The 12,981-nt window shown below is 43.7% G+C and overlaps 1 protein-coding gene across 1 annotated transcript; it reads left to right on the top strand.

Moving 5' to 3' along the window:
• Positions 1–7,916: 7,916 nt before the first annotated feature.
• LOC138955533 (delta and Notch-like epidermal growth factor-related receptor) lies at positions 7,917–12,519 on the top strand. The gene is made up of 5 exons (XM_070327119.1): positions 7,917–7,925; positions 8,192–8,288; positions 8,938–9,072; positions 10,576–10,795; positions 11,267–12,519. Exons 1-5 carry the CDS (start codon positions 7,917–7,919, stop codon positions 11,412–11,414), a joined length of 609 nt encoding a protein of 202 aa, XP_070183220.1. The 3' UTR covers positions 11,415–12,519.
• The last annotated feature ends 462 nt before the right edge of the window (positions 12,520–12,981 follow it).

The following is a 12,981-nucleotide window of genomic DNA, read 5'->3' on the forward strand; positions in this document are numbered from 1 at the left end:
ATACTCTATAGTCTCTAGTCAAGCTGTCGAACTCACGGAATGAAACTGAACGCACTGTATTTCTTTTCTCCAAGACAGTAGGCCTACAGCTTCGTCAATCCCCGCGAGAAGGAAATCGCTCACCTCCCACGTGCAAAACGCAGTGATATGCACACGCCAGAATAGCGCGGTAGCGTATTGTGCTACGCAGGAAAGCGCGCTTTTCTGTATTCGTGTTAACTTTCTGACCTTGTTTTGAATACAACCTATCATATCTATTATGTTTTTGGAATCAGGAAATGATAAAGAATGAGATGAAATCATTTTTGGATTGATTTCTTAAATTCTAATCGTAAGACTAATTAATCTGTCTGGCACCACCATTCCTTCCCTGCTACCTGTCTGGCACCACCATTCCTATTCTGAAATCGGTCTGACACCACCATTCCTTCCCTGTTATCTGTCTGGCACCACTATTCCTAACCTGCAACCTGTCTGGCACCACCATTCCTTCCCTGCTATCTGTCTGGCACCACCATTCCTTCCCTGCTATCTGTCTGGCACCACCATTCCTTGCCTGCTATCTGTCTGGCACCACCATTCCTTCCCTGCTATCTGTCTGGCACCACCATTCCTTCCCTGCGATCTGTCTGGCACCACCATTCCTTTCCTGATATCTGTCTGGCACCACCATTCCTTCTCTGCTATCTGTCTGGCACCACCATTCCTTCCCTGCTATCTGTCTGCCACCACCATTCCTATCCTGATATCTGTCTGGCACCACCATTCCTTCCCTGCTATCTGTCTGGCACCACCGATCCTTCCCTGCTATCTGTCTGGCACCATCCATTCCTTCCCTGCTATCTGTCTGGCACCATCCATTCCTTCCCTGCTATCTGTCTGGCACCACCATTCCTATCCGGCGATATGTCTGGCACCACCATTCCTATTCTAACATCTGTCTGGCACCACCATTCCTATTCTAACATCTGTCTGGCAACATTATTCCTTCCCTGCTGTCTGTCTGGCACCACCATTCCTATTCTAACATCTGTCTGGCACCATCCATTCCTTCCCTGCTATCTGTCTGGCACCACCATTCCTTCCCTGGTATTAGTCAGGCACCACAATTCCTTCCCTGCTATCTGACTGGCACCACCATTCCTTCCCTGCTATCTGTCTGGCACCACCATTCATTCCCTGCTATCTGTCTGGCACCATCATTCCTATCCTGACATCTGTCTGGCACCACCATTCCTTCCCTGCTATCTGTCTGGCACCACCATTCCTTCCCTGGTATTAGTCTGACACCACAATTCCTTCCCTGCTATTTGTCTGGCACCATCATTCCTATCCTGAGATCTGTCTGGCACCATCATTCCTATCCTGACATCTGTCTGGCACCACCATTCCTTCTATGGTATCTGTCTGGCACCACAACTCCTACCCTGCTATTTATTGGGCACCACCATTCCTATCCTGACATCTGTCTGGTACCACCATTCCTATCCTGACATCTGTCTGGTACCACCATTCCTACCCTGCTGTCTGTCTGGCACCACCATTCCTTTCATGGTATCTGTCTGGCACCACTGTTCCTAACCTGACATCTGTCTGGCAGCACCATTCGTACCCTGCTATTTGTCTGGCACCACCATTCCTTCCATGATATCTGTCTGGCACCACCATTCCTACCATGGCACCCGTCACCCGCCGCTATTCCTACCTTGCTGTCTCTCTGACACCACCATTCCTTCCATGCTATCTGTCTGGCACCACCAATCCTTCCATGCTATCTGTCTGGCACCACCATTCCTTCCCTGCTATCTGTCTGGCACCACCATTCCTATCCTGCTGTTTGTCTGACACCACCATTCCTTCCATGCTATCTGTCTGGCACCACCAATCCTTCCCTGCTATCTGTCTGGCACCACCAATCCTTCCCTGCTATCTGTCTGGCACCACCATTCCTATCCTGCTGTCTGTCTGGCACCACCATTCCTTCAATGCTATCTGTCTGGCACCACCAATCCTTCCCTGCTATCTGTCTGGCACCACCATTCCTATCCTGCTGTCTGTCTGACACCACCATTCCTTCAATGCTATCTGTCTGGCACCTCCATTCCTATCCTGCTATCTGTCTGGCACCACCATTCCTTCCCTGCTATCTGTCTGGCACCACCAATCCTTCCCTGCTATCTGTCTGGCACCACCATTCCTATCCTGCTATTTGTCTGGCACCACCATTCCTATCCGGCGATCTGTCTGGCACCATCCATTCCTTCCCTGCTATCTGTCTGGCACCATCCATTCCTTCCCTGCTGTCTGTCTGGCACCACAATTCCTATCCTGATATCTGTCTGGCACCACAATTCCTATCCTGATATCTGTCTGGCATCACCATTCCTTCCCTGCTATCTGTCTGGCACCACCATTCCTTCCATGACATCTGTCTGGCACAACCATTCCTATCCTGCTATCTGTCTGGCACCACCATTCCTATCCTGCTATCTGTCTGGCACCACCATATCTATCCTGCTATCTGTCTGGCACCACCATTCCTATCCTGTCAACTGTCTGGCACCACCATTCCTATCTTGCTATGTGTCTGGCATCATCATTCCTACCCTGATATCTGTCTGGCACCATCATTCCTACCCTGCTTTCTGTCTGGCACCACCATTCATATCCTGCCATATGTCTGGCACCATCATTCTTATACTGCTATCTGTCTGGCACCATAATTCCTTCCATGCTATCTGTCTGGCACCACCAATCCTTCCCTGCTATCTGTCTGGCACCACCAATCCTTCCATGCTATCTGTCTGGCACCACCAATCCTTCCCTGCTATCTGTCTGGCACCACCATTCTTTCCCTGCTATCTGTCTGGCACCACCAATCCTTCCCTGTCTGGCACCACCAATCCTATCCTGCTATTTGTCTGGCACCACCATTCCTATCCTGCTGTCTGTTTGGCCCCACCATTCCTTCCCTGCGATCTGTCTGGCACCACCATTCCTTCCCTGCTATCTGTCTGGCACCACCATTCCTATCCTGACATCTGTCTGGCACCACCATTCCTATCCGGCGATATGTCTGGCACCACCATTCCTATTCTAACATCTGTCTGGCACCACCATTCCTTCCCTGCTATTTGTCTGGCACCACCATTCCTTCCCTGCTATTTGTCTGGCACCACCATTCCTTCCCTGGTATTAGTCTGGCACCACAATTCCTATCCTGACATCTGTCTGGCACCACCATTCATATCCTGAGATCTGTCTGGCACCATCATTCCTATCCTGATATCTGTCTGGGACCACCATTCCTATCCTGACACCTGTCTGGCACCATCATTCCTATCCTGACATCTGTCTGGCACCACCATTCCTTTCCTGCTATCTGTCTGGCACCACTTTTCCTACCTTGCTGTCTGTCTGGCACCACCATTCCTATTCTTATATCTGTCTGGCACCACCATTCCTATCCTGACATCTCTCTGGCACCACCATTCCTACCCTGCTGTCTGTCTGGCACCACCATTCCTTCCACGGTATCTGTCTGGCACCATTGTTCCTAACCTGACATCTGTCTGGCACCACCATTCCTATCCGAACATCTGTCTGGCACCACCATTCGTACCCTGCTATTTGTCTGGCACCACCATTCCTTCCATGATATCTGTCTGGCACCACTATGGCACCACCACTCCTACCATGAGATAGTTCTGGCACTGTCATTTTCACCCTGGCACCGGTCTGGCACCACCATTCTTACCCTGGCACCGGTCTGGGACCACTACTCCTATAATGAGATCGGTCTGGCACCACTATTCTCACCCTGGCACCGGATTTGCAGCACAGCCGGGACAGAATGATACGTACACACAAATTGTGGTGGGAGTGGGATTCGAACCCACGACTTGGGAGTTAACAGTGTTTGAATACTGTAGCTCTTATCCCCGCGGCCACTCTGCTCGCTTGAAAGGTTGAGGCAAATTTAGTGAATATTATGAGTTATTTCTGATATGCTGACTGTTAGCAAATGATAACAGACATGTCGAGAAAAAAGATATCAAGCATGAGCCTTTTAGGCGAATGCTGATATCGTTTGTAAGACATGTCTGTTATCATTTGCTAACAGTCAGCATATTAGAAATAACGGTTTTATTACCGTTTAATTCGACCAAAAGAAATTTCGAAGCGACCCCGCGAATTAGACAGAACAGCCGCAATGGGAACTGGAGCGCTCCTACCTGATTATGCCTGTCAGTCAAAGAATTCTCGTGACCTGGGTCAGCCAATCAGAGTAACACACCTGACGTGATGAATATTCACAGGTCAAATGCGTTTGACACACAACAAACCATGTTGAACATGCGTTTCGGTTGCTTCGCTTTTTCTTATTGAACAGAGAGCGACAGATTTAGAACCGACTCCAGACGGATGGGAAATGGCGTCAAGATACATTTGACGTAAATCGAGTGACCCAATTTCACTTGATTTTTCCGAACTTTGATAAATTAGATTTCAAGTGAGCGGGTCGGCATTGCACACTCAGAGGATGGGCGATGCCTCGCTGTATCGTAAAGCACCCACCGACAAAACTCGCTTTTCGGTATTTTTTTTTTTAGATAAAGAGAGTATTATCTGACAGCATTTGAAGTGTCATTCTTTAGAATAAATCACACTGATATTGCTGATTTAAATTTTTACTTTGTCTTGTTCATTTTTAGCTTGATAAACAAAAAGGGTCCCTGCCTAAACGTTATAACATTTAGAGGGTCCTGATTGGTCAAAAAGCCATATGGGGCACTGAATTGGTAATTAAAAGTTATAACTGAGGGAACGTTCACCAAAGATAGACAAAACAAACATGGCTCAAACCGTGGACATCAGAGAGATTATAACATTTATTTCCCTGCCCAGCTGCCTCTGTTCATGGTTGCAACTCAGTCACACACAAAATGTACTATGTGTGTGTGTGTGTGTGTGTGTGTGTGTGTGTGTGTGTGTGTGTGTGTGTGTGTGTGTGTGTGTGTGTACGTACGCGTGGTCTCTATCACTTTGTCACTATTTCTTTCTCTTTGTATATCTGTCTAAAGTGCTCTCTCTCTCTCTCTCTCTCTCTCTCTCTCTCTCTCTGTCGCTCTCTGTCTCTCTCTCTCTCTGTCTCTCTCTGTCTCTCTGTCTCTGTCTCTCTCTCTCGCTCTCTCTCTCTCTCTCTCTCTCTCTCTCTCTCTCTCTCTCTCTCTCTCTCTCTCTCTGAGCTTATGTTGCCTTTCTGAAAGGGGTATGTGTTTGTGTGTGTGTGTATGTGTGTGTGGGGGTGCATGTATGTGTGTGTGTGTGTGTGTGTGTGTGTGTTTGTGTGTGCATCGGTGTGTATTTACGTGTGTTAGTGTGTGTGTGTGTGTGTTTGAGAGAGAGAGAGAGAGGAGAGAGAGAGGGGGAGAGAGAGAGATGGAGAGAGACAGATAGACAGCGACAGAGAGAGAGAGAGAGAGAGAGAGAGAGAGAGAGAGAGGGAGATATATATATATATATATATATATATATAGAGAGAGAGAGAGAGAGAGAGAGAGAGAGAGAGAGAGAGAGAGAGAGAGAGAGAGAGAGAGAGAGAGAGAGAGAATGACAATGACAATGACAAATCTTTATTTTTCGAGGGTGACAAGAATAAGCATAGATATGCTTTTTTGCATCTGGCCCTCGCCCTAAAGAGGGACTAAACTATTTTACTATAACTATGACTAGGGGAAAAAAAAGAAAAAAAAAGGTTACATTAAAACATTAATGGCAGAACATATAAGTTTATGTGCATGAAGCGCATTATGTAGTTCTAAGCATTATAGATCATAAGGTTGTGTTTAAAACTGGGTGTAAGAGAGCGAGAGAGAGAGAGAGAGAGAGAGAGAGAGACATAGACAGAGACAGAGACAGAGACAGAGGAAGAGAGACAGAGACAGAGGGAGAAAGAGAGAGGCGATGTGTCCTTCGCTAGGGGTATGCAGTACATTGGCATTGCACGTCTACTTAATTTATTAATATGATCTGTTCTTGTGCATGGAATGCTATCTTTTTATTGACTCATAATGCCTGCCTGCTTGCCTGCCAGCTTGTCTGTCTGTCTTTCTGTCTGATTTTCAGTCAGTACACTTTTAACTCACAAGACTGTTGAACTTTCCACAGGCTTTCAAGGGCGTTACTGCGAAAAACGAGTGGACAACATGTGCGACGTGGTCACGTGTCTCAATAACGGCACGTGCGACGGAAACAATACCCACTTCCGGTGCGCATGCGTCCCAGGATACAACGGTTCGCACTGCGAGGTGAACGTGAACGAGTGCTCGTCCAACCCCTGTGTCAACGGCTTGTGTGTGGATGGGATCAACTCTTATAAGTGTTACTGCAAGCCTGGTGAGCATTGGTAATGTTGAACTTTAGTGTGTTAAATTCATAGCTCGTCATTTAGAGGCATTTAAACCTCCAAATTTGTAGAACCTGCACTTGTAATCATAACAAGTCATAAAGCAATCGACTATGTGTGACCCTCCACCTACGGAATGAGTCGCATGTCACCTTTGCATGATTTTCATATTTTTACATTTTACTAAAGAGTGTTTTATGCTCTATCCAGTGGTGAAAACCGTTTTAGAAAAGAGCAAAAACTGTTTGAGTTATAAGCCTGTGACTAAGGGGACCCTCACACTGTTACCAGGCACTCCCCTGTCTTAAATTAAGCCCAGCGCAGAACCGCGCGAGATGACATGCGACTCATTTCGTGGTGGAGGGTCATTTATCGATCATTCTCGCCAGAGACTGAGCATCAGCAACGCTGTGGAAGCTAAGTTTATTATCTGTACCATAGGTGTTTGTCTGTCCGCTTTAAAGACCATTGAGTCGACGTACTTGTGGATGTTTTATTTTGCCATAAATCAAACGTTCCAATAGCTTACCTTTCTGGCTCTTTTTTATTCTGAATTTTTTAACGTTGGACGTCTATCTGTTTACGGATTTTTTTGTTTTTTCTGCAGCAGTTTTGAAATTGAGGATTTACAATTAGTCTCCCCCTAAAGTGTAAACCCTGAGCAAACAAAACAATATTTTTAAAAATCGTGTCTCCAAAATAAGTTTTGTACTCAGAGAGTTTGGTGGGGAACTGTCAAACCATTTGTCAGCTTCTAGTGACCTGAAAGTGACTGCTGACAGAAAGTACAATGGAAGACAACCGAGCCAGCGAAAGCTGCCCCAAATGTAGTCCCTGGCAAGTGGCGTGTGTCAAGTCGAATTTAGTTTGTATTTGATTCATACTTGATAGATTTATTCCATGAAAAGTTGACACTATATGTATAGGCAATGCGAGTTGTCGATAGGACACATCAGGCACAATTTTATATTTAATTCATTTCATGACAGGTTTTCATTGCATTATTTGAATAATCCCATGACAGGATTTTATCACATTATTCACCACGCAAATTGCATTTGACTGAGACGCAGGGACAGATTAGATATAAATTCTATGATATAAACTTTATTTTCATTGATTTATTCCATGCTTTGTTGACAGGTTTCCATGGTAACCGTTGCGAACTGGACTATGACGAGTGTGCTTCCACACCGTGTCACAATCATGGTTTCTGTCGAAACCTGCAGGACAATTTTACGTGTCACTGCCACCCTGGCTTCAAGGGACGCAACTGCAGCACAAAGGCAAGTTCCCCTGGCATAGTTTTCCCCCTTCAATTGATCGTTTCGCCATAAAAAAAATATATAAAAAATAAAAATAAGCAAATGAAATTGCTGTTCGTAGGAGATCAGCCTTTGAGGTTTTGTTCATTTTGCTTCGAAATGTCAATATGTCAATAAAACGAAAGTGAAGTACAAAGGTGTTCTTGTCCATCATTGTTTTACTGTAAACAGTATTGAATTTAATGGTGATAGTAATGCATTCATATGTGTGTGTGTGTGTGTGTGTGTGTGTGTGTGTGTGTGTGTGTGTGTGTGTGTGTGTGTGTGTGTGTGTGTGTGTTTGTGTGAGTGTGCGTGTGTGAGTGTGCGTGTGTGAGTGCGCGCGTGCGTGCGTGCGTGCGTGCCTTTTTGCCTGTCTGTCTGTCTGTCTGTGAGTGAAAGCGTACATGTGTTTGTGCGAACTTGCAAACAATGTGGCCTGTGTCATCATGAGAACATGCTGGCACTGTTGTTTTAGGTACACACCTGTGCAACACTCAGACCGTGTCGAAACGGAGCCAGGTGTTTGGAGCACGCCTTGAGTTATACCTGCCTTTGCCCCCGTGGCTTTGCAGGTAAGTTTAATCAATTACCGTTGTAATCCCGCAAGCCTCAAAACACGTTACAAGATTTAAATTAAAAAAATAAAATAAATGAGTTTGTCTGTGCCTGCATACGTGCCTGCGTTCATAAATGGGTGCGATATGCGAGCGTGCGTGTCTGTCTTTCTGTGTGCATGAGTGTGCTCGTTTGTGCGCAAGGGAATGTTCGAAAAATATTGAATAATTGTTCGTATCTGCGTGTGAGTTCGTAATAACAGTTATAGCTATACTTCCCGTCATAATAAAAACTAGGCAGATGCGTAACTAACATGAAGAGTTTGTTCCGTTTTAAGCGGTTTTGATTTTGTTGTTTATTGTTGTTCATAGTTATAACTTGTTGCATTTTTTCTTCTTCTGTTTTTGCATTTTAAAGACCTCAGGGTTCGGATTCGGCATCTCATGCTATCATTCAAATCTGATAAGCATTAGTTCAACGAATTCATTGAAACAGTAAAAATAAAAAAATAAAAGGAAGAACAAATTAAAATGACAAAGGAACACGGACAAGAAAAATACATAATTATCATTCCATGTATTATTATTTGTTATACATAGTGTTGTTTTTCCAGAGAGAAATCCTAGGTTTTTGCACAAAAATGACCGCTGCGTGTCTATGTTGCAGGCACTCACTGCGAGGTGGACATAGACGAGTGTGCCCGGAAGCCGTGTCTGAACGGGGGTACGTGTGTGGACAAGGTGGCCAACTACCTGTGTCTCTGTCTGGACATGCACGCCGGACCCAACTGCCAGTACCCACGTAAGTCGTCATACTACACACACACAAAAAAGGACAACAAGTCAGTCATTAAAGGTGGTCGGCTACATTTTTGCTTTTTTTTCAATAATCTTATGGTTAGATTTCGCTAAAAGGTTATGTCAGATGATGAATGAACCATGGGGAAAAAGTTATTGAAAAAAAATATATGTAAAAAAAGATTTTATTTTTGGGTAGCGTGACTCACTCTTCCAATATTTTGTTTTCTGTTTGCTGAGAACATGTGCTTTGCCTAAAAATGCTGACCAATCAAATTCATGTCACTATGCTTATAGCCACGTCCAAACAAGTGCAGCAACAGTTTGACACTGGAGCGCTGTCCACGCTTTTTTTTAACGCACAAAATGCACGGGATTTGAGAGAGTTTTGCGCTTGGCATTTTCCAAATAAGGATATCCTACTATGAGTAATACGCTGGAATACTACAAGGAATTTTCAAACGGCTACACTGGCTTCGTCTTTCCTGATCGAAAGGGGGTGTATTGTTGATATGTGTAGATAATAGACTCTGCATTTTAATGGTCAAATGGCGATTTGGGTATAAAAATGTAGACAAGGACCTTTAAAGGCCCACTCCGTCTCAGATCTGACCAGGCTTTAAATATTGACATGGGATAAGACCACTTGGTCACATACCAACAATCAACAACCTGGCTGATTGTTGTGGTCAGTTAGAAATCTGTTTATGAGTTATTTTTCAACAAAGGCTCCTGTGCCTTTCACAGACTACATTCTGTTATCAAACGTGCGCACAGAGAGCACCCAGAGGCTATTCATTTTGGGTTTGTTGCCAAGTGAAGGTGTGATCTTATTCAATGTGAAAGCCAGATCTGAGACGATGAGGTCAACTGTGTTAACGAGGCGGCGTTGGTCTTAAAAGGCTGACTTATTGTACTTATTTCGTGTCCAGTAACAAAGCGAGTCATTGCAAATAATTATGTTCACTGATAAAACACGTTTTTAATGCTCACTGATAAATAAGTTTCTTTAATGCTCAATGATAAACACGTTTCTATAATGCTCACTGCTAAACAGGTTTCATTAATGCTCAATGATAAACACGTTTCTATAATGCTCAATGAAAAACAAGTTGCTCAATGATAAACAGGTTTCTATAATGCTCACTGATAAACACGTTTCTATAATGCTCAATGATAAACACGTTTCTATAATGCTCAATGAAAAACATGTTGCTCAATGATAAACAAGTTTCTATAATGCTCAATGATAAACAAGTTTCTGTAATGCTCATTGATAAACAGGTTTCTATAATGATCACTGATAAACAGGTTTCTATAATGATCACTGATAAACAAGTTTCTATAATGCTCACTGAATAACAGGATTCTTTTATGCTCTCTTATATACAAGCTTCTAGAATGCTCACAAATAGATAATTAAGTTAATATAATGCCCACTGATAAACAAGTTTCAAAGTACATGAATAATAGCAGCCATAATGATATTATCATTATCCGATTCCAGTGGACATGTTCGGGCCTATGATCGACATCCGGGGTCTTCGCGAGGGCGGGGCAGAGGAACGCGCATTCCACGTGCGCAACATGTACGTCGTCAGCGGCACTCTGTCATGCGCAGTGGTGGTGGTGATCGTGGTCCTGGTCACGTGTTACTGTCGCGTGCGATCCACTCGCCCCGCCAACAGCATTCTGCGTCGTCATCACAACTACACCAGGCATCATGAGTGAGTCGTCTTCATCTGCGTTTATTCCAACTACTTTATTTTATGTTAATACTTTCGATTGAAATAACAAGAATTGTACGGAGCGTTTAATTGACAAAAGGAATCATTCACTAGAGCCTTCTCCCAAATACTTTAATTGAGGGAAGGAAGGTGAAATCTGTTGGGAAGGCAGTGAGTTTCATTTTATCAGTTTCCAATACGTTGTCTTTCTCTTAGTCATAAAGCATTTGCTTTGTGAAAGAAGATATAAATTCGACTTTTCTTTATATTACAAGACATAATTATTAGGGAACTCGTATCTTTCAATGACTCTGAATGGAAGCCAGTCACACGAGGTAGTGTTAGTTTTCTTTGTAGCTGTTTCCGTAACAAACCTTATTGTTAAGGGACTGCGGTGTTGTAGGATACTTGCTTGCATGTCTTTATTGTGCAGTCTCTGAATGTAAACTCCTTTTTCTTACCTTCTTTTAGTGACCTATCTCAGCCGGTGGATATCACATCTGTATCCAACCCCAGCCTCTCTGTCGACGCCATTTGGGAGGCCACTAGTCTCAACTATGACGTCACTCAGCTCGGATCGCCCGTCAGAAGATCGTCACTCAAGCCTCTGGAAGTGTGAAGGACTTGTCCCGTTCTGAACGGGACTGTCAATCTAAGTACTGAAGGACTTTTCCGTTCTGATCTATACTCTCAATTAAATGACTAAAGACCTTTTCCTTTCTGAACTATACTCTTAAGAATAGGACTGAAGAAGACTTTTTTCTGAACTGGGTTGTCCGGCAAAGGACTGAAGGAATTCTCCGTGTTGAACTATACTTTCAATTCCGTTCTGATCGGGAGTGTCAACTGAAGGACCGATTAACTTTTCCGTTCTGAACTGGGCTGTCAATCACATAACTCGCATGTCCCAGCTGCAGCCGATTGCTCACGTGACCTTGTGAATATAAACTGCTGAAACATCCTCACAGATTGTAAACAAATTAACATTGTAAACCAAGCCGAACATACGTCTTCAGTGTTTCACTTTTCCTTGTTAAAAAAACACAGGATTACGTTCTTAATTGTTATAATATGAACTGGTGGGCATTCTTCTTCGGATTCGAGGTAAGAACGGCACTAAACTGGCACCATTTTGCTTGAGACACTTGCATAGTCATATTGCCAATGAACCGTTCAAACATCTCAACATAGTAGTGTGGTGAAGTGTTTATGTACATGCTTGAGACTATTGCATACTAGGTCATTTTGCCAATGAACCGTTCAAACATCTCAACATAGAAGTGTGGTGAAGTGTTTATGTACAGGGTGACCCCCCAAAAAGAGTACCCAAACAAAACGTCATAAATTGAACAAAAATAAAGCAATCTTCATAAAATTTATTTACACACACAAGTAGCCTCTGCATGATTTGCACAGAAATTTTGAGCGTTCTAGCTTGTCTTTCAGGAAAGCTATGCTCATTCTACAGAACATGCTCCAAATGGCCTCCCCCGGATTTAAATCCCCCAGATTTCTATCTTTGGGGGTTCCTGAAAGACAACGTCTACAGGAACAACCCACAGACAATCACAGAACTCAAGAGAGCCATCACAACAACCATTCGCGGAATCTCGCAATAGGAGTGTGTGCGGGTGATTGATGACTGCGCGGCGAGTTCAAGTTTGCCTGCAGCGGCGCGGAGGCCATTTGGAGCATGTTCTGTAGAATGAGCATAACTTTCCTGAAAGAGAAGCTAGAACGCTAAAATTGTTTGTGCAAATTATGCAAAGGCTACTTGTGTGTGTAAATAAATTTTATGAAGATTGCTTTGTTTTTGTTCAATTTATGACGTTTTGTTTGGGTACTCCTTTTTTTGGGTCACCCTGTTCATGTTTGAATTGAGACTCTTGCATATATAGTCACATTGCCAATGGACCGTTCAAACATCTCAACATAGCATGTGGTGAAGTGTTTTTGTGCATTGCATAGTCACATTGCCAATGAACCGTTCAAAAAATCTCAACATGGTATGTGGTGAAGTGCTTTTTGTATATGAATCAAGGTATGCATATGTTGTTGACCTCATGAGGTGAACAAGTATTTGTCTATAACAACTCACCACAAAGGAAGATGTATCTAACAACAACAAACACAACAACAACAACAACAACAACAACAACAACAACAACAACAACAACAACAACAAC

The sequence above is a fragment of the Littorina saxatilis genome, unplaced genomic scaffold, assembly GCF_037325665.1.
Source record: "Littorina saxatilis isolate snail1 unplaced genomic scaffold, US_GU_Lsax_2.0 scaffold_770, whole genome shotgun sequence".
NCBI classification, from domain to species: domain Eukaryota; kingdom Metazoa; phylum Mollusca; class Gastropoda; order Littorinimorpha; family Littorinidae; genus Littorina; species Littorina saxatilis.